The 20639-nt window shown below is 43.1% G+C and overlaps 3 protein-coding genes across 4 annotated transcripts; 2 read left to right on the top strand and 1 right to left on the bottom strand.

The window, feature by feature from the left end:
- The first annotated feature begins 4704 nt into the window (after nt 1-4704).
- LOC135484596 (uncharacterized protein RP688-like) lies at nt 4705-5643 on the top strand. Its single transcript, XM_064766232.1, has one exon. It carries the CDS (start codon nt 4705-4707, stop codon nt 5641-5643), a length of 939 nt encoding a protein of 312 aa, XP_064622302.1.
- A 2274-nt stretch (nt 5644-7917) lies between these two features.
- LOC135485381 (calmodulin-A-like) lies at nt 7918-19978 on the top strand. 2 transcript variants are annotated; one of them, XM_064767355.1, is made up of 7 exons: nt 7918-8031; nt 12480-12572; nt 16351-16448; nt 16915-16942; nt 17858-18001; nt 18884-19126; nt 19363-19978. In XM_064767355.1, the coding sequence occupies exons 3-7, from the start codon at nt 16446-16448 to the stop codon at nt 19389-19391; spliced, it is 447 nt and encodes a 148-aa protein (XP_064623425.1). In that variant the 5' UTR covers nt 7918-8031; nt 12480-12572; nt 16351-16445; the 3' UTR covers nt 19392-19978. The 2 variants fall into 2 exon arrangements, with proteins under 2 accessions (XP_064623425.1, XP_064623424.1); XM_064767354.1 differs by lacking the exons at nt 12480-12572; nt 16351-16448; nt 16915-16942; ... (1 more) ...; nt 18884-19126; nt 19363-19978 and adding an exon at nt 8542-11211.
- LOC135485382 (uncharacterized) lies at nt 11265-14836 on the bottom strand. Its single transcript, XM_064767356.1, has 6 exons — nt 14753-14836; nt 14211-14261; nt 13340-13703; nt 12930-13033; nt 12616-12666; nt 11265-11509 (listed from the first exon to the last, which is right to left on the bottom strand). The coding sequence occupies exons 2-6, from the start codon at nt 14251-14253 to the stop codon at nt 11436-11438; spliced, it is 636 nt and encodes a 211-aa protein (XP_064623426.1). The 5' UTR covers nt 14254-14261; nt 14753-14836; the 3' UTR covers nt 11265-11435.
- Nucleotides 19979-20639: the final 661 nt, after the last annotated feature.

Here is a 20639-nt window from a genome sequence, read left to right as displayed (position 1 = left end):
TCTCTAGGTCGAGGACATGGTCTCCCCTGTTGTGGCTGGAGGTTGAACTAAGGGTTGTACCATATTGCAGCTCTCTAGGTTGAGGACATGGCCTCCCGGGTTGTGGCTAAAGGTTGAACCATATTGCAGCTTTCTAGGTCGAGGACATGGTCTTTCTGGTTGTGGCTGGAGGTTGAACCATATTGCAGCTCTCTAGGTCGAGGACATGGTCTCCCCTGTTGTGGCTGGAGGTTGTACCATATTGCAGCTCTCTAGGTCGAGGACATGGTCTCCCCTGTTGTGGCTGGAGGTTGTACCATATTGCAGCTCTCTAGGTCGAGGACATGGTCTCCCCTGTTGTGGCTGGAGGTTGAACAATATTGCAGCTCTCTAGGTTGAGGACATGGCCTTCCGGGTTGTGGCTAAAGGTTGAACCATATTGCAGCTCTCTAGGTCAAGGACATGGTCTCCCTGGTTGTGGCTGGAGGTTGAACCATATTGCAGCTCTCTAGGTCGAGGACATGGTCTCCCCTGTTGTGGCTGGAGGTTGTACCATATTGCAGCTCTCTAGGTCGAGGACATGGTCTCCCCTGTTGTGGCTAGAGGTTGTACTATATTGCAGCTCTCGAGGTCGAGGACATGGTCTCCCCTGTTGTGGCTGGAGGTTGTACCATATTGCAGCTCTCTAGGTCGAGGACATGGTCTCCCCTGTTGTGGCTGGAGGTTGTACCATATTGTAGCTCTCTAGGTCGAGGACAAGCAGCTGACGCCACAATATCCCCGACATTTTCCTTTGATGGAGAGAATGTAAATAGCCTGCATTGGAAAGTATTGGCCACGTACAAAAAATAACGCTGTCTGGAGCTCCGATTGTGACTCTCGCTTCAAGGCACGCTGTGTCAGTGAGGGACTCCCTAATCAGAGTTCCAAGTTCCATGAAGTTCCAAGTTCCAAGTTCCAAGTTCCAAGTTCCAGGGGGGCCATCTCAAAATTCATGATTTCTTGATAGACGTAAAGAAATGTCAGTTGTTATTGTTGGGAAGTTAAAGGGAAACAATGCTGTAGACTTCTTCTGATAGGTGGCGCTTGACTACATTGACCTGGTGATGCATCATTTAAAGGGGTCTGTCACTGGGAGTTAATGTTAGAGGGAAACAATGCTGTCGATTTCCTCCGATAGGTGGCGCTTTAATACATTTACCTTGTGATGGAAGTGCGATGGGGCAGCAATTCTTTTTGTTGTGCTTTTAACCTTGTCAGTGTTCTCCACACCATGCAACGGAGGGGGGCTTTCCGTGTATCCCACACTTTTTTGCAACAAAAGTGTGGACGTTCTGTTTGTGATGCAAATTCTGAACGGTCAGTGTTCTCCACAGTTTGCACCGAGAGGGAACAAAGAAGTTCTTTTTGAAGTCATGTGAGTTTTGAACTCCGTTTTTTTTGCTCCATATGATGTAACAGAGGGCTCGCCCAGGTACCGTTCCTCATACAATCATGAATATAGTTTCGATGTACTGTGAGATGTGGGAGACCCCTATTGGCAACTTTTTCTAACTTTAACGTGCCTACCTAGCTGCTGCCTATAGTCTCCCTTTAACTCTTCCTTCTCTTGCCATTTTGCCAACCCCCAATCCTTCCTCTGACAATGTCTGCCAGGCCCAAAATTAGGCTGGCCCAAATTTATTGTTTGTTTGCCGTCACCCCAACTGACCCACCAAAATCATGCATACCCAAAAGTTTTATTGGCATTTTAGTAATTTTCTTTAGCATCTTGGAGTTTTTCTCATGATTTTGACCACTAAAATCACTGAAAATTAAGAAAAAACCTACCTACCCTGTATGAATACCTTGGGTAGGGTTACTGCAAACAGACAATTAATTTTGGCCAGCCTTAGCAAGCATCTGAACAGGCTTCCTTACTCATCAATCAATCTTGACAGCTTATTTGCAGATTCTTTACCACCAAAGAGCATGTTTATAAGCAGTTGTAGTGACAAAATTGAAACTTCCTGTTGATCAAAGACAGATGGAAAGGGTTTAATTAAATCTTACATAATAGTTATAATTCTAAGATGTATTAAATTGTAAGGCATAAATAAAGGTAAGATTTATTCTCTTGTCAATGTTCTTGAGTTGAGGATTGCAAGTGGGAGCCGATACATTTTACATACCGATACATTGGACGTTGCCAGCATTGCATTGAATAGAATTTTATGCCCCGGGGCTAATTCCAGAGTTCAAATTGGCCAATTTAGACCCTCCGCTGGAGTAAGTGCCCGGATGACGGCATGATCTTATTAATGAGTTTTTTCCCCGCTTGTTCATTATACAGGGACTGTATATTTTCAAGCTTTACACTCTAACTCACAGTGAGAGACCCCTTTAAATGATTTATCAGGAGGTAAATGTAGTCAAGCGCCACCTATCGGAAGAAGTCCACAGCATTGTTTCCCTTTAACATCAACTCCCAGTCAGAGACCCCTTCAAATGATACAGCACAAGGTCAATGTAGTCAGGCGCCACCTATCGGAGGAAGTCCCTTTAACTTCCCAACAATAAGAACTGTGAGATATCAGCATAGTAAAGCGCCACCTACATTAAATATATCGAGAAATCATGAATTTTGGCATTGAATGCATTTCTGAGATGACCCCCCTGGAACTTGGAACTTGGAACTTGGAACTTCATGGAACTTGGAACTCTGATTAGGGAGTCCCTGTCACCCTGTCTCTACATTTCTTCGATATCACGATATCTTGTACAAACAAACACGTTTGTTTGATCGCTGAATACACAGCGCATCCCTTCGAGAATATTTGGCTTTTAGTATTGTGTAGTGTGCTGAGAATATTTATACACGCCTATGGCATTGACGTGTTATTAAACACATGGGATGAATTGTATGTACATACAGTATATAAATTAATGTCAAATTGATAGCCAATACATGTAGGGCTACTTTACAATCAGTAGGGTTTAGGCCTACACACATTGACAATGTCATTGTTAGACAGAAATATGGTTATGATACGATATGCGTTCGCAAACATAGTGTATGGGCCGGGAAAACCGCAAAAAATCTGTACATGTTTTTGTAAGCGGTCGTCGCTCGGGCAAACTTGTCTTGCATGTTTTTGTGAAAGAGGATGTCGGCGAACGCGGTCGTATATCAAAACAGACGTTGGGTGGCGCTCGCGCAAACTTCCCTCACATGTTTTTGTGAAAGAGGACGTCGGCGAACGCGGTCGTATAAAAAAACAGACGTTGGGTGGCGCTCGAGACGGGTCATCCTATTTAGCGTCCAGTGGCCACCAGTGGCGTCCAACGCGAAATAATAGGGTGTATATGGTTAAAAATGTTTTCAAGCTCCTAAAACACTTTCAATAAACAAGATTTAGAAGTTTGGTGGAGTTTGCAAACCTAGATTTTGAATAATCATCACCAGAAAACGATCTTAGTATGCGTCCAGCAAAAGTACTGGACGCCATTTTTGTTTTAGCTGCCGTTCCTTGGGTTTATAGAAAACTAGGTTTGCAAACTCCACCAAACTTCTAAATCTTGTTTATTGAAAGTGTTTTAGGAGCTTGAAAACATTTTTAACCATATACACCCTATTATTTCGCGTTGGACGCCACTGGTCGCCACTGGACGCTAAATAGGATGACCCGTCTCGAGCGCCACCCAACGTCTGTTTTGATATACGACCGCGTTCGCCGACGTCCTCTTTCACAAAAACATGTGAGGGAAGTTTGCGCGAGCGCCACCCAACGTCTGTTTTGATATACGACCGCGTTCGCCGACGTCCTCTTTCACAAAAACATGTGAGGGAAGTTTGCGCGAGCGCCACCCAACGTCTGTTTTGATATACGACCGCGTTCTCCGACGTCCTCTTTCACAAAAACATGCAAGACAAGTTTGCGCGAGCGACGACCGCTTACAAAAACATGTACAGATTTTTTGCGGTTTTCACGGCCCATAATAGTGGCCCTTTATAAAATCTGGCCATCATGTGTGTATGCTGAAGGTCGTGCTATTATTCTCAAAATCAGACAAGATTTATTACGTCTGGCCATCATGTGTGTATGCTGAAGGTCGTGCTATTATTCTCAAAATCAGACAAGATTTATAGACTGTTTTATATTCAGATCGTCAAGCAGCCATTTGCCAAGATAACGCGCGATTTTATGACAGCGAGCGGTAATTGGTGGAATCGGCGAACTGGCACGCATTTCGTGAGGATTCAGGTCACAGTACAAGCATGAGGGAGGGCTCAGACGTTTTCAATTCTTCCTTGAGGAACGGCGTCTTTCATTCGCCGGGAGGAACTGTGCACTCTCCATTCACCAGTTTTCATTTAACAAGAGGAAAACAGCACATCATTAAACTGATTCACCAGGGGGAAATAAGCACACATTACGCTGACTCACAGGAGAAACTAAGCTCATTATTACACTAATTCGGGCACATTATTACACTGATTCCCGCACTGATTCACCTAGAGGAACTGACCACATTATAACACTAATTGGTCAGGAAGAACTCAGCATATTATTACACTAATTCACCAGGAGGAACTGAGCACATTCTCACACTGATTCACCAGGAGGAAGTGAGCTCATTCTTTCACTGTCTCATCAGGAGGTAGCCTACTAAACTCATTCTCACACTACTAAGCACATCAACCAGGAGGCACTGAGCACATTTTAAATGCCGACTCTATCCGAGATGAAGTTCTGCTACAGGTGCTCGAAACGCCATCTCGTGTTGAGGTATCTAATTGCAGGTCTCTCCATCACAACTGTCATATTATTATATATCTTGAACGTTCTTTTTCCGTGGGTCTGGGTCGGCATTGTTAACCTGCTGGATCTCTATGGCGGTTACTGGACACCGGATGATCTATTACGGAATAGTATCAGCGAAAAAGATAGAGCGCAACTCGTTTCACTCTTAAAGGTGTTGTTACCAGTCTTGGACGAGGGGAATTTCACATATCTTGTGTACGGCGGGACATTGTTGGGGTCTTGGCGACATCACGCCATGATGGCCTGGGATGATGACATTGACATCATGATAGACTATGATAGGCGGGGGGCGGTCATTCAAGCCTTGAAGGTCTTAGAACCTGACTTTGTTATATATGATACGGGGTGTGTGGTGAAGTTTCATAGAAAAGATACGAAGATCGTCAAAGGAAAGAAATGGGGCTGGCCATTCGTTGATGTGACCTTTTTCGGCCATAATTCGACTCATCTCTGGGATATGAACTCGTTCTGGATATCAATAAAGTACAAACTAACCGATGTCTTTCCGTTACATAAACGCCCTTTTGAGAGTCTTATGGTCAATTCACCTCATAATACGTTATCCGTTTTGTACAAGGTCTTTGGGAAAACGGATACCTGTTCGTCTTGGATTTACAGCCATAAAGTTGAAACGGCTGCAAATTTGGTAACTTACGTCAAATGTGAAACACTTAAGGATGTTTATCCCTTTGTGCACAGAAAGTTTGTGAATGGAAAGATGCGGGAAACCCTTATGAAGGGAGACAAAGTGTTACATGTGGTTAATGTAGACGAACTTGAAGAGAATCTGTCTTCACCTTATAGCTTAGAACGGTTAAGGTCAACGTTGGATTATAATAATAGCACGGTCGGACCTTAGGCTGATTGCGTGGTTTAAAATAAAGGGAGTCTTTAGCCAGTTGTCAGGCAGGCCATATTAAGTTACACGAAGTCACCAATTGGTTTTAGCCATGAGGGGCAGGATTCCAAAATGCCAATCAATGGCCATCGATGGAGCCCGGTAGACGGTAATAAAGGCACTGGAAAAAAAGGCACTGGAAAAAAAGGTACGGAAAAAAAGGCACTAGGTAAAAAGGCACTGGAAAAAAAGGCACTGGAAAAAAAGGCACCAGGAAATCGCTATACTAGGTAAAAAAGGCACTGAAAAAAAGGCACCAGGAAATCCCTAGGTGAAAAATTCATTTGGGGTGCCCCCCCCCCGTGCATTTCTATATGTGTAATGTGCTATGTGTAATGTGCTTCCAAGTCTTTCTCACCAATAAAACTGCAATGAGACTCATCAAGAATGTTTTGCTAGATGTCAATAGCCACTCTTGTGATAAACTATTGTATCTTGTAGAAATAGGTTATTGGTGAGGGAACCCTGAATCTAACTTGATTAAACTACTGGACCAAATCGGATGATCTTTGTATCATTTTTTATAAGGATTCCCTACCTATAAGAAGGCTAGTTTTTCTGGTCGGAGGGAACTGAAAATAGGCTGTTCCGTTTTTTTGGACCACCCAGTATTCGGTTGATGTAGAAAAAACTACACATAGAAATGCACATAGAAATTTTTATTTTTATTTTTTATCTATGTAGTAGAGATTTCTCAGAGATTTCCCATACATTTTTTCTGGTGCCATTTTTCCATTGCCTTTTTTTCCAGTGCCTTTTTACCCAGTGCCTTTTTTTCCTGGTGCCTTTTTTTCCAATGCCTTTTTTACCTAGTGCCTTTTTTCCTAGAGCCTTTTTTTCCTAGTGCCTTTTTTACCTAGTGACTTTTTTCCAGTGCCTTTTTTACCTAGTGCCTTTTTTCCGTACCTTTTTTTCCAGTGCCTTTATTACCTACATTCATGGAGCCCATGTGGTCAGCGTGAGCTATATAGCTACATGTAGTTAGTTGTCCAACAGACAACATGCTTGGGGTTGTTTCTTTTGGATTGCTATCCAGTCAATCACGGATGCCTCTCCATCCCGGAAATAGTTTATGGCTATATGTATTCGTCAGATTTTGTGTTTGCCTTATCGCACTCATAATGACCTGTTACCAGCCATTATAAAGGACTGCAGCGTTCAAACTCAATTGGAGAAAAGGTTCGTAAAATTCATCAATGGACTGCGGAAATCAGGAAATACACTCGTAAAGGTTACAGTTGGATTATTATTTGCCGGGAGCGTCTCACCAGTGGGGAAAAGTCTAACTATGGTGTTACAAAAGTACAACTGGAATTGGATCAGCTGCCTGATGAATGTACATGTATAATGCTAAGGGACATCAATAGGGAAATTTGGGGATTGGGGCATAATAGGGTTGCCATCCAAGTTAGGGAATTGCTTGAAATGCGGGAGGCAGGGGATCAAATTCTCACAAAAGAGGAAATAGACATGATAATTAACTTTTTGTGTACAGGTTGATTTGATGGAGTATTGTTTTTGGTGTTAGTTTTGTTGTGATAGTTCAAGATACTAATGTAACTTCTTCAGGATCATCTCCAAGAATGAGAGGTTTTCGGGTTCGACTCTCAGTCTTACCTTTCACTTTGTTTGCCTTACTGTAAACTTGTATTTGCACCCAACTCTGTATTGTCTTATTGCACCTTTTTTTGTTATCTGTACAACGGAAAGTAGTACGAATAAACATATAAGTATATATACATATATATATTGAGCATGTCCTTATTATAGAGTCTGACCTGCTTGCAGCGGATATTCCACTCAGCGTAAACCAAACCGAGGCCATCAGATAACGCGGGAACTGATATCAAATACATATTCCAGGTATGGATCGTAGACAATAGCCGCACGTTCACCACCTGAAAATGGACCACCAATCTTGGTTCGCGAATCAATGCCGCACCATCGAAAATCGAAAATCCACCAAGCGCGTACACCAGCGCTGCAGCTAGTTATAAAATCCGGCAACAGTGGCGCGCAAACAATAAGCAATTCAATTTAATTCAACTTTATTCTCCAAGACTACATACATAGTATGAGGAGGTTATACAATATTGTTACATGATAGTTCGAACAGAAAGCGCCATTTCGAAAGCGCCGCCTGTCGCCGAACCATCTACCAAGCTAATTGCCGATCCATTTGCGCGTACACCACGACATCATTTCACAGACATCAAATTTTTTTTTTATCAACCAGGAAGCACTCATGACTGGCATCATGTTCCGTTTTGTCGGCGATATTTAGCTGTGGAATATGTAAGCCCTTTCTCTCGGCCTCTGGTGTTCATTACTGTGAGCAGGAAATAAAATGTAAGTATTTAACAGAAATCAGAGTTCATCAGTGTTCATCAGTGCCCCCCCCCCCCCAAGTTCACTGACGGTTGAAGTGCCCCGAACGAGTTTAGAGAGGTCATTTATAGTCCGCCATGGCCAATCGTCATCTTCCCGAAACATCGCCTTAAAGATACATTTTTAAACTTTATGCCGATCTATCGGCGTTGTGCGTCTGTACACATCAAGAGGTACAGACGTTTAGGACTGACGAACAACTTAACGCCAATAAATCGGCATGACCTGTTTGTTTTTGTATCTTTGTGACTTGAATAGCGGGCTTTACGGTTTTATTATACAGGTCAGTTATATCGGTCATCGTTTTATTGAAAAGTAAGTCGAGTGTAGGCTTATTCGTAAACTGAACTGAACTTCAAGGTTTAAACTTTGTAACAATATTTCTTAAAGTTTACTTGCTGTTTTTGAGTATTTTAAAACACCATGGATTAAAATCCCGGCCAGATATATTTGTATCTTCTTTCCGTGCAGGTGTAAAAGCGTCTCTTGCTCATGAGCCTCGGCTAGGCTACTCCCAGCCTGTCAGGAATCCTCTTAAAAAATGTGGCAAAATGTGGCAGTAGCCATGACACTTTTCGTGGTTACAGCGGGGGATGTGGTACCCAGTGGCTGCCAGAAGCAGCACGATATCGAAACGGACACTTCAAAATTAAAATGCCTAGAACCGAACATTGACGATATACTTAACTACCTGGTAAATACGACAGACGACAATTTCATAGCTATCGATATTTTCGGCTGCAAATCGGGAGAGACTAACAAAGGAAGTATAAAGCTCAACTCTACCATATTCGAAGGCCATCCAGGTTTGGTGAACTTGTCGTTCGAACTATGCGAAATCAAGCACATTAACGCAGGGACATTTAAGTCATTGAAGAAGCTGCGTAACTTGGACCTCAGCGGGAATGATCTAGGTTGGGGAGAACTTCTTCAGCAGGCATTCTCTGGGCTTGAACAGTTAGAAACCTTGAACTTGGACTATAACGATCTGCAGACTAAGGAGTTACAAGAGAATACATTTACCGGTTTGCTGGCTCTGAGGAATCTGTCGCTGAATGGCAACCACCTGCACTCATTCGTTCCCGGCCTGAACCAGCCAAGGCTCGGACTAGTCCTCTCTAATAACTGGCTTTCGACTGCAACACTCAGTGGTGGTTCTACAACCACCGTATGTCTGGTCGATTATACCAAGTCTGGCATAACATCCCTGACGAATGATAATCTAAAAAATATCAAGTGTAATGATCCTGATGGGGTATCCCTGATATTCAGGTGGAACGCTTTCACATCGTTTGACGCCAACATGTTTGAAGGTTTAGGAAGCTTCAAGGAACTTGATTTCTCCGGAGTGACGATGCAACCAGCCTTGATCAAAAGTCTCGTTACGGCCATCAAAGGTCGAAAGGTCGCAACCCTTAGGTTAGCAAGGACCCTTTGGACCCGAGAGAATCTCGATGTCCTCAACGCAAGTGCTATTGATTATCTAGACTTGAGCAATAACATCATTACCTTTTCTGGAGCTGCTGAAACAAGATCATTGTCAAAACTTAAGAGCGTACGATTCTTAGACCTTTCATATAATGGCGTGGTAAGCTCAATCGTATTTGAAATCCCAATGCCAAACCTGCGTTACTTGGATCTAAGTGGCACTACCATCCCACTTTCACCAGATTCTCTCAGCTTCGAGAAGAATTTGGCCCTTCAGAACCTCGAAACACTGAAACTCTTCAGATCATTCATTGGTGAATGTTCTGTACCCAAGAAAGATTTCTCAAGCCTTTCCTGGTTCCACGGATTAAACAACATCAGAGAACTCTCCCTGGACAACAACTTGCGGCTGTTCCGTTGCTTCAATGAACAGTACTTCTTGGGTTTCTTCAAAGGGCTAACAAACCTACAGAACCTGTCTCTTTCGTGGACCGATTTTGGTGAAATGGATCCTTCGATGCCTGGCTTTGCAAATATTTTCGCTGATCAAGCCAACACCATTCGTCACCTTAATTTCCTCGGGGGGTTTATAACACATCGTCATATTTCAGCAGGTTTGATTAAAAACCTCCGCAATCTCACTCACCTGAACTTCCAGTCAAATGAGATTGGATACTTATTCTCAGCATGGTTTGAAAACCTGAATAACCTGAAGTTCCTAAACCTGCACGACAATAAGATTACTACAGTGGTCGGTACCAATGGAAGGTTCTTTCCACAAAGCCTCTCACAACTTTTGATAGGCCAGAATGCTTTCGCGTGTGATTGTCAGCTGAGGTTGTTCGCAGAGTGGCTCCATGGATTGAACGACGACTCACAGATGAAGGTGAGTGATATGGACAAAGCAGTCTGTTTAACGCCCATTGAGTATTACGGCAAAAACTTGAGAATTGAGGACTTTCCCAGTAGTGGATTTGTCTGTAGTCACGGCATTGAGTTAACGTCTGCTGCCGCCGCATTAGTGCTAATTACTGTAATTGTTACACTCTGTTGTTGTTTTCACGATGATCTTAAGTACATCATGGCTATAAGGAGGCTGCATCGTGCTGGAGGATCCGATGACCGTAGGCCTCTCTTGCCCCGCGGAAGTGTCAAACTGATCTACGATGTCCGAGATGACACTGACCGGCAATGGATCAATACGAACATTGGGAACATCGCCGACTGCAGAGACTTCAACATTACAGTAAATCACCCAGATGATATCCATGTACCCGGTGAAGAAAGGAGAAACCCACTGTCCCAGCAAATTCGTGATTTTCGTAACCAGTGCTACTGTACGCTCCTCCTCGTCTCAAACCACTTCAAACAGGATCTCTGGCATGAGGTGTTCGCCAATCTTACCAGGCAGGAGATACATAACATTCGATTCATCCTCGTCCTCATTAATGATATCCGCCTGCGAGATTTGCCACGAGAACTAAAAGCGCTTGCGAAGCAGCGGCCATGTTTTAAATGGCCGACTGTGACTGATGGTGGATGCTGTGGGGGATCCTTGCGCAGACGACGCCAGCTCTTCTGGAGGCAGTTGATACTTGCGCTACTTCCAAGACGCTAGTTGACGGCGTTATATAGGTGGGAAATTCTAAACAACCATGTTTGCTCTTTGTGGAAAAGTTGCTCGTGACCGGCGTGAATTTCCGCACGTCTAACATGGTTAAACATCAACCATTTGTTAAAGGCCATAGAAACACCATCTCAACTCATTATGTTAAATGGATACTAATATCCGCGTTTTATTTCTTTGAAGACTAGAGCTACATATATAATGGAGAACTACACATCTAAGGCCGGGGCATTCTTGTACCGCTGAGCTGAGCTGCATGGTCGAAACTCTTTATCCGCCTTCAGTGTGGTCAAGAAGTTGATTTCGGGTCTCAATGTTCAGACTCATCCCTTTTAAACTGCTTCTTATTATGAAATCTGCAGGAATCCGCAGCACATCTTACCACTGTAAAGAAAGGATTAAAATGATGTAGCCACGATCAGCGAGTGTAAGGACCAACATGAAGGGAACGCATGTGGAAAAGGAGGCAATGTGAAAATTTTGGTGCCACGAGCAATACCTCATTCTCCAAAGCAGACGTAATATTAAAGCCAGTATGGCAGTATCAGCTTCCATGTCGTGACGTCACTACAATGTACGTTATACCTTGCGACTGCGCAGTGTAATTGGACTGAATATGGCCACACGGGCACAGATTCGTACTCACTTTGGGGGTGAAATTACAAAAAGGCATGTCGCTTGAAATAAAACAGTTGCGATTAAAAAGTTTGAATGGACTATTCTAAATCTAAATAATTTCTCAAAGTTTCACATCAAAACGTGCATGGAATGTCGTGTAATAATGAAATGAGCCGATCTTGCACATTCAAGCAGGGACGGAACGCATTCTCCAAGCGTCGTCCGAACGGTGAGCATCGTCACCGAGTTTCACTCGACCTACTGTCTCTGCCACAGTATGACTATGTGACAATTTCAGCGGGTGCATGTAAATTGGACATTTGGCCCGGCGCCCGGGAGATTGGACGGAACGATGTCAAATATAAATAGAGTTCCGGTCATGCGCAAGGAGGATGACAATACCTTTGAAAGGCTGATTGGCCGGAAGCTACGTTTGGCATCAGCATCAGTTCAATAGGGATGTTCTGCATCCACTGAACTATAGAATTTATACTGATGCATAAATGTAGATTTTGTAGCGATTGATTTTGATGTGATTTGTGCATCATAGGTAAAACAATCAAAATGTGCGCTTATTGAGAAATTTACTAACAAAAATGTCATGTTTCCATCTGGTATATGATATAGGCAATGCTTGCTTGAAGACCCTTATTTACCAGGTGAACACAACCTTATTTTGTTGAAACAACACAGTTTTTCCAACATTCTTGAAAACCTTTCTCCTTTCCTTGGACAGGCCAGCTGGACAAGTTGGAAGGCCTACCTAATTCTCGGCAAGCTTGGGAATTGATTTTCCGGCCGGAGTGCGGTAAACACGTATTTTGTTAAGGTAAATCAGTGATTACTTGTTTGTAAATATGCAGTGTACTTACGATCAGTTAAAGCATCAGTCAGGGCCATCGTCTTGCTAGCGTATCTGGCCACTGGAAAAGTGAATAATGATGACGTGTAACAGTTTACAAAAGTGTCTTCCGAGACTGATCCAACATTTGACGACAGAAACCATCCATTCGTGAGCTGTTGGAGCGCTCATGAAAGCCCTGAATTTCCGGATGCGAAGTACTCGGAAGGTATCCGATTCGCAGCGCATCAAAATGATGGGTACTGAATTCGACGGATGGAAAGGTTGTGTAAAAAACTGGAAAAACTCCATGGCTGATATTGATTCTGTGAAGTAAGAACTTACACATCAAACGTGGTGATCGCATATCATCCTCATCCTCATCCTCCTCATCCTCCTCATCCCCCCTATCTTTTTCATCGGAATCGTTATCATCGCACAAACGTTCCCTGGTATGAAAAAATTTATATATTGAGAGACAGATATTAAAACAACGTTACATGTAAGCGAATTGAACGGTATATGTAACTCCGCATTTTTGAATTATAAATATTTTGATTTTCCGGTCACGGTATTGACTAATGACCAAGCAGAAGCCCAGGCCTCTCTTGCTTCATCAGAGCAGGGAGCAAAACGTTGAGGTCCCCTTTCTGATTTGCCAATACGCCGGGACAGGAAGGTCAAAGAATTCTGGTTAAGGAAAAAAGCGAGGGGATATCGGTGACTGGCCATGGGGGACACTGGAGAAAACCTACCTCACAATGCCACGGATCTTCTCGATTTCCTTCAGGCCGCCGCTTCTCAAGTGTTTGATGAGCTCCAACACTGGGCGGTCATCGCTCGAGTTGAAGCGCTCTGCGATGTGTTCTCTGATATTTTCCTTAACGTTCTCGGGCAGGCGGGACGCGTTCAGATGTGCACCGAGGTGTTCCTGGTATTTTTCCTTGATATGTTGCTTGATTTCCTGGGGGCTTGGCATTCTGGTACCATTGCCAACACGGGCCTTGATGTTAGCTGCTATCTTCTCGGCAATGTCTCCCTTGCAGATTAAGTCCTTGGCGTGCTCTCGGAACTTGTCCAAGTTCTTGTCACTAGGATCCCCCTTCTTCTGTGGGAAGCCTACGTGATGAGAACATTGTGAGAGTCAGGTAAATTTTCTTACAGCAAAAAATATACAAGTTTTGTTAATAGGCAGGTCACGCAATCTCTACGAACAGCGGCGAATTATACGGAACATGCATGTACGAAGATATACACGACACTCGTAAATTACATTTCATTTTACGAGAGGAGTCACAAAAATCTACCAAAAAGCCAATGAATAGACTTTTTGCATACTTCGTACGCCTACTCAATCATTTGCATCTCTCCGTAAGAAGGTAAGGCTTTCGAAACCTTCCTACATATAATTATGATGTATTATTTTTTATTCTAAAAGTAACTCGCGCGTTCCATTTTGCAGTCAGTTTTACCGTATTTTATACTTGGTTCTGTGATATAACGAAATCCAGTGTTATGAATTTGATGGCGATAGCCATGGATACTTGGGCCCATGCAGTTCGCCCTGCGCGTGCGCTTGTTAAACAAAGCTATACGCCAAAGACAGTTCAAGGTACATGAACTTACAGCTTGCCGCCGCGACAAGGAGTAGGAAAATTACCGCCCTCATTGTATGAACTGGAAAAGAATAAAAGAATCAATTTTTCCTATATGGTACAGTAAAAAAACCTTGAAAAGGCGACGATAGCCAGATTTCTGGTCGAGCCAATTATGTTGGCAGTGCGGAGATACATAGCTATAGGATGTAATTAGATCTGCCGCAACTTAAAAAGGTGCGATATCTCGCCGAATCTTTTTTTCACTTCACCTGATGTTATACACCACCCAATTGACAGACAGCAAATTGAAAATTTATCGTCGAAATCAACAAGGACATGTGCATATGTACGTTTTTTGTGCAAATCGGGCTATTTTTAGAAAAGATGCTGCTAATCTACGGGGAAATCGCAAATTTATTTATCTTCTCTGAACATGACTTGGACATGAGTGGCGCATTAACACAGGAGCACCAGGCGGCCCATGAGTTTTAATTTAGAAGCCGGGTACTCAGAATCAGAAGCTGACGCCCTTTTATCAAGCGAAATACTTAAATAAATGACAAGACAAACCTGATTGAATGAATAATCGACGAACGCAGTTGGTCCTGATCCGAGAATGATGATGAGGGATTTCAACGGACTTTATAAAATCACTGAAACAATGGAGGGCAGGAGAAAGATTTGTACAGGCGTTCGTTTTCGTGAAATCAAATATTCAACTCAAATGACGGCCATGTTGTCCGATAGTCTTTGATCAAACAGACCATTGTGAAAAAGCAAATATAAAAGTTAAGCAGAAATGTTTTTGTCGTCTGTTTTATTGTATGCAGGTTGGTCATCTGCTGATTAGATAAATAAGGTGGGAACATTGGATGGTATTAGGTACTTCGATCTCTTTCTATACATGCGATGATTTTATACGACAATATTGGAGCAGGTGATAATTTCTGATCAACACATCCTCAAAAAGCACCTATTCCAACTTTTGATTTTTAGTGTTTTGGATTGAACTGAAAAAAAGACGCAGCTTCAGGTTCACTATATACCCAATTCTGAGCCCTCGGACTGTGTTACAGCCGTAAAGCTGATACTTGCCGCGCGTTCTTCGAAAGCCAAGCTATAGAAGCGAGAGCTCACTCGCTGACTGCGAGCCCGAAAATCTCGAAGCGGGTGCAGCTGTGATTCGATGCGTGTTGTTTTTAGGATCGCCTCTGCAACTGATGATATCAAAGGTGCTTTGATGGAGTTCGCGACACCTCCAAGCTGCAGGGGCGTCCCCAAGTAATAAAAAAATGGTGTTTGTGACCCTGATTGTTGCCGAAAGGGTGAAAGTTGGATATTGAAGACATGAAACTAACTGAGTGTACGCCTACAAGTAGGCCTACCACACGCTGGCAGCGGTGGATGACGACATCCTGTACTGCCAGGGAGTCTAATAGTTACAGCCTTGGCTATCATAAATGATATATGTAAGCAATAATTTCTTGATGTAGCGATACCGGTATGTATAGTGACATATTGGCGTCATTTCAATAGGTGTAAATTATTTAGCCCTCTGACTTACACAGCCGGATCGATATAATGGGCTGTAATAAAGTGGAAATATTGTGATTATAATCAATGGTAGCTGCTCCAATGTCCGATGTCCATACTTTTACAAGTAACGTTTAACGTGGTCTCACGCGCAAGAAACCTGGCTGCTTTGGTTTGTTGATTATATATGAGGCATTGGTACAAAATACCGCGAGGGTGTCCCTAACGTGTAAACTGGCCATGCACTAAAAGGGCCTCTTGTTCAAATTTGAGGGTGCAGTAGTTGATAGAGGGCGGCTCGGTCATTGCATTAATCTTGTGTATATACCATATATACACTTTGTGCGGTGCCAACTCTCTGATGTCTATTTCTAGCGCCCTCTCAGTCCACAGAATTTGAATTTTGAGTTTCTAGTCATGGGTGATAGAATATATAATCTGTACACACCTTTCCTTCTGGTGGAAAATAATACCTCAAGGCATGCCCTCCCTATTCCTGACAATTGTAATTATTTATTCACGAGATATTGTGAAAATGTCCAGGTGCGACTATATCGTAAGCTTTGGTACACATTAATGAAATAATCCACTCATTAAGAAATAATAATGACAATGTAACTGTTTATGCACCACAGCAGCCTCGATTTCATGTAATGTTTTGACCCATTGCGAAGAGAGTTTGCGGAGTAACTACAAGTGTTGCGAGGGACAGGACTTAGATATATAAAAAATGGTAAGTAATCTTCTCAATTTTACTTGGAAAGTTACATCATACAAGCTTGTTGCATGGTTTATGGTCTATCTACAATTTCCAGCGTAGGGGGCGCCACAGTAATACATCTACATCTACATCCGAAAATGTACACAGACTTTTAATTGCAATGTTTGTTCATTATGAAGTCGCATACCAACTCGTGATGATGGACTTCGACTTCGATACCGACTTCGGTATATCCGTCTCACGCAAAAGTCCGATTTGAATTTTTTTTATATTATTGCACAGTTGAAGATAGTACATGAATAACGCAAACGTCCGTAACTTAAATTGATAGATTGCTAGTCTAGTCTAGCTGTGACCAAGGAGCTGTGACGGAAGTTCTTTGTGTTTTTGTCGTCCTTCGTCGCTCGTATGAATTGCAACCTGCCTTTTACGTATTTAGTTTTGTTCAAGTTGACACCGTGACCTAATTTATTTTCAGGATCAAATGACAGAAGAACAAATTGCTGGTAAGTTGGCTGTCCCAATCAAAATATTGCGAGGCTCCCCAATTAACCACAAGGATACAGTAGTATTGTACGCCGTGTACCACAATACACGACAAATGTACTTAAAATGATTGATGTCGCGGAGCAATTTGCTACACAATTTCAACGAATTGCTCTCGAATAAAATTCGAAAAGATTGTCTTGGAGTGGAGCATATCACACCCAGACAGGGGCAATGAGAGCATTTTTTCTGGTGAATTGAGGTTCCAGAACATAGAGGTTTGGGCCAGCGGAGTAAATGGTCCCAATGATCTAGATCCCTAGTCCACATTTCCGTTCCTCCTGAAACCGAGACTTTTTCTCTGTTGAAAGTTGTTTGAGAATTATTTTCGTCCGTTAAATGTTGATTTTGGTCCAACGGTTGAGAATGACGTACGATGGTCAACTGCCGTCAGGAACAAACGTCCCAATTCAGCACGAAAATTAACACCTTCAGCGCCGAACCATGTAGATCTACGTGGCCCAAATCCCCCTCCCCCTTCGAGCTGGTTGTCGGAGTCTCATGGACTTCATGAAAGAACTACGCCGTTGCCATCTTCAGGTCAAGGGAAGAACTGAAAAGACCAAACGGTTTTTCAGTTCCTATTATGCCCTGAAGATGGCGATGGCGTAGTTCTTTCATGAAGTCCATGAGACTCCGATAACCAGCTCAAAGAGGGGGGATTTGGGCCACGTAGATCTACGTGGTTCGGCGCTGAAGGTCATAAAATTTAAAACAGAACTCGACAGATGTACAGGACCTGGAAGAAAACAAAATACGACCACTGTTCTGAATTGAGACGCTATAAGGTGGACACTTTGAGTTGGGTAACAAAAGCGAAGTACGTGTATATATCGGAATAACACATCAAACTGAATTTAGTTCTCTTTCTCCAGAGTTTAAAGAGGCATTTTCATTGTTTGACAAAGACGGCGATGGCACCATCACGACGAAAGAGCTTGGAACTGTGATGAGGTCCCTGGGACAGAATCCGACAGAGAATGAGTTACAGGACATGATCAACGAGGTAGACACAGACGGTAAGCTTTGTAGGGCAGGGAATGGGTGAAGGGAGGGTGGGGGTTTGGGCACCATCACGACGAAAAGGCTTGTCCCCGAGACAGAATCCGACAGAGAATGAGTTACAGGACATGATCAACGAGGTAGACACAGACGGTAAGGTTTGTAGGGCAGGGAATGGGTGAAGGGAGGGTGGGGGTTTGGGTACCATCACGACGAAAAGGCTTGTCCCCGAGACAGAATCCGACACAGAATGAGTTACAGGACATGATCAACGAGTTGGACTCGGGCTGTAAGCAAGGGATGATATAGGGCTAAGGGAAGGCACCATCACAACGAAAGGGCTGGGTATACGAGTGTACTGCATGGGTACGGTGATGAAATCCTTTGGACATAACCCCCAAGGGTATGAGTTACAGGACGTACAGGACTCAGACGGTAAGGAGTGCATTGAGTGATGTGGAAGAGGGGGAGGGGGTAGAGAAGGGATGGCACCATAAAAAATAAGGGAATAGATAAGGTTCTGATGAGGACAGAATCCACAGAGGCACCAAAGATAATGTCTTACAGTTCATCATCAATGACTGTGAAGTAGAAGGGGGAGAGAGAGGGGTATACGACTACAATTTTTTTCTCAAGCTGACACCGGTGTAACATCTGTGGTTGTTTCCCATGTGTCAGTGTTTCCAAACAATAGGCAGCTAGAGAGACCACGACTTTTCAATAGGGGGGATAAACAGAAAAACTTGTCAATCTATTTTTGAGCCTTCCCAAACAATGAGGGGAAACACTCAAAAACATTACACCGGCTCTATGAAGTTTGATAGTCCTCTTGCGAGAACATCGATGTTGACATCCTCCCAGTCGGACAAAGTTGTAACACTCTCTATCAATTTTTTAAGGGAATGGAACTATAGACTTCCCAGAATTCCTTGCCATGATGTCAAAGAAGATGAAAGACCAGGACAGTGAAGAGGAGTTGCACGAGGCATTCCGAGTGTTTGACAAAGACGGCAATGGTTTCATCAGCGCGGCTGAGTTACGGCACGTCATGACCAACCTCGGCGAGAAACTGACTGATGAGGAAGTGGATGAGATGATCAGTGAGGCTGACACAGACGGAGACGGACAAGTCAATTATGAAGGTACGCAAAGCTCCGAAGCTTGCGATTTGGAAACAACTTTGGTACAAGGCTTGTTCAGTTAGATTCCGCGAAATACAATTAGCCCAAGACACGTGCGATATTTTTCGTTTAAAAAAACTGGGTTTTCTGGACAATTTTGTTTCTATCTTCTGATAAATGGAGCTGTCGCGACTCTCCATTACGCGGGACTATAATTATACATACACTAATGTTAGCATTTTTTCTTCTTTTTTCAGAGTTCGTCAAGATGATGACATTGCGATGAAGACATTTTGAAGTCATTCTCATTCCCACCAGTGTATATACGCATAATTCATATCATTGGACTTATTTAGGGGGTTAGGCCATTGAGAAAGATTCACCTCTCATTGATATCAGAAAAGGAGAACGTTCTCTGTCAGAAGTTTGGAACTCGTCTCTAACGTTTCAAATTGCCAACTCTAAAATTGAAATGAGACTTGTTCGGGTAAAAGCACGATTTGGTTAGTCGTCCATCGTGTCCGTCTAATTATAAAGGAGGCAGATGGAAGAGTGTGACAACGGAGTTCGTGCGGCCGAGTGAAGAGGTTGAAAACCAAAGAATTGCGGTCATCATCAAAAGTGAGGAGAGTTTCAGGAATCTTGGGATAACCAAAGTTGAGTAGAATGCGATACTTTGGGCACTATAAAGGGATGTTGCTTTTGGCCTGAAATGTATCGTCGTTCGACATTGGTATATTATATGCATATTCGAACAAGTACCATGTATTAAAAATAGCAAATCGAATTGATTTTCATTGTATTGTGCGTAAAATGATCTGCGTGATGATTTCCCGTTGTAATTTAATCCTTCGTTTGTAAATACATTTTTAGAACTGCAAGAACGCGCCTTTTTTAGTCTGTAAAATTAGTTTATACGGGTGATCATGTTTTTATGCTTAAATCAGCCGCATTGGGCATTGAGATGAGTTTGTTTCTGATGTTCAGTTGATCCTTTCGATCTACTGGAAAATTTGTCTTGTGGACACCCGGGAACATTTCAGGAGAAACACATACTTCCACTCACAAAAATCCAAGTGACGCCAACATGCTGTTGCACGAAAGGAGGAGAGTCTAAAAAGGTCAAATTGACTGTATAGGTGCATCCTGGGCACCAACGCTCCCGACTGTTTTTTTGTGAGAATATTACACGAGGAGATTGGAGGATTAGCGGGTACAAGTATAAGTGATGAACACATGTCACGTCTGCAGCACATCACCCGGAATTTAGGACGTTGCATCCAGCATACTGGGTGGTTGCTACAATCTTCCCCGTGCTGCATTTTGTACAATGTAATACACAGTGGAACCCCGGTCGGCGACCACCCCGGTAACGCGACCACCCCGCGATGACGACCAAGAATCTCTGGTCCCGAATGGTTTCCTCTCTAATTACCATTACAAGGCCCCCGGCAGCGAGTTTTTTTATAGGTAGGTTCGTACCATTGTGTACATTGATAGCCAATCAGAGCTCAGTAACTTCACCTGACGTCAT

This window comes from Lineus longissimus, chromosome 3, assembly GCF_910592395.1.
Source record: "Lineus longissimus chromosome 3, tnLinLong1.2, whole genome shotgun sequence".
NCBI lineage: Eukaryota > Metazoa > Nemertea > Pilidiophora > Heteronemertea > Lineidae > Lineus > Lineus longissimus.
Note: the sequence above shows the minus strand (reverse complement) of the source record. Positions and strands in the feature narration are given on the sequence as shown.

Excerpts from the sequence above, each read along its gene's own strand:
- LOC135485382 (XM_064767356.1), bottom strand. The coding sequence starts at position 14,253 with ATGAGGGCGGTAATTTTCCTACTCCTTGTCGCGGCGGCAAGCT. Across the intron at positions 12,667-12,929 it reads GCGATCACCACGTTTGATGT|TGGCCAGATACGCTAGCAAG; the intron begins GTAAGTTCTTAC and ends TCACTTTTCCAG. Across the intron at positions 11,510-12,615 it reads GACTGATGCTTTAACTGATC|TGGTAAGATGTGCTGCGGAT; the intron begins GTAAGTACACTG and ends CTTTCTTTACAG.
- LOC135484596 (XM_064766232.1), top strand. The coding sequence starts at position 4,705 with ATGAAGTTCTGCTACAGGTGCTCGAAACGCCATCTCGTGTTGAGGTAT.
- LOC135485381 (XM_064767354.1), top strand. The coding sequence starts at position 8,612 with ATGTGGCAAAATGTGGCAGTAGCCATGACACTTTTCGTGGTTACAGCG.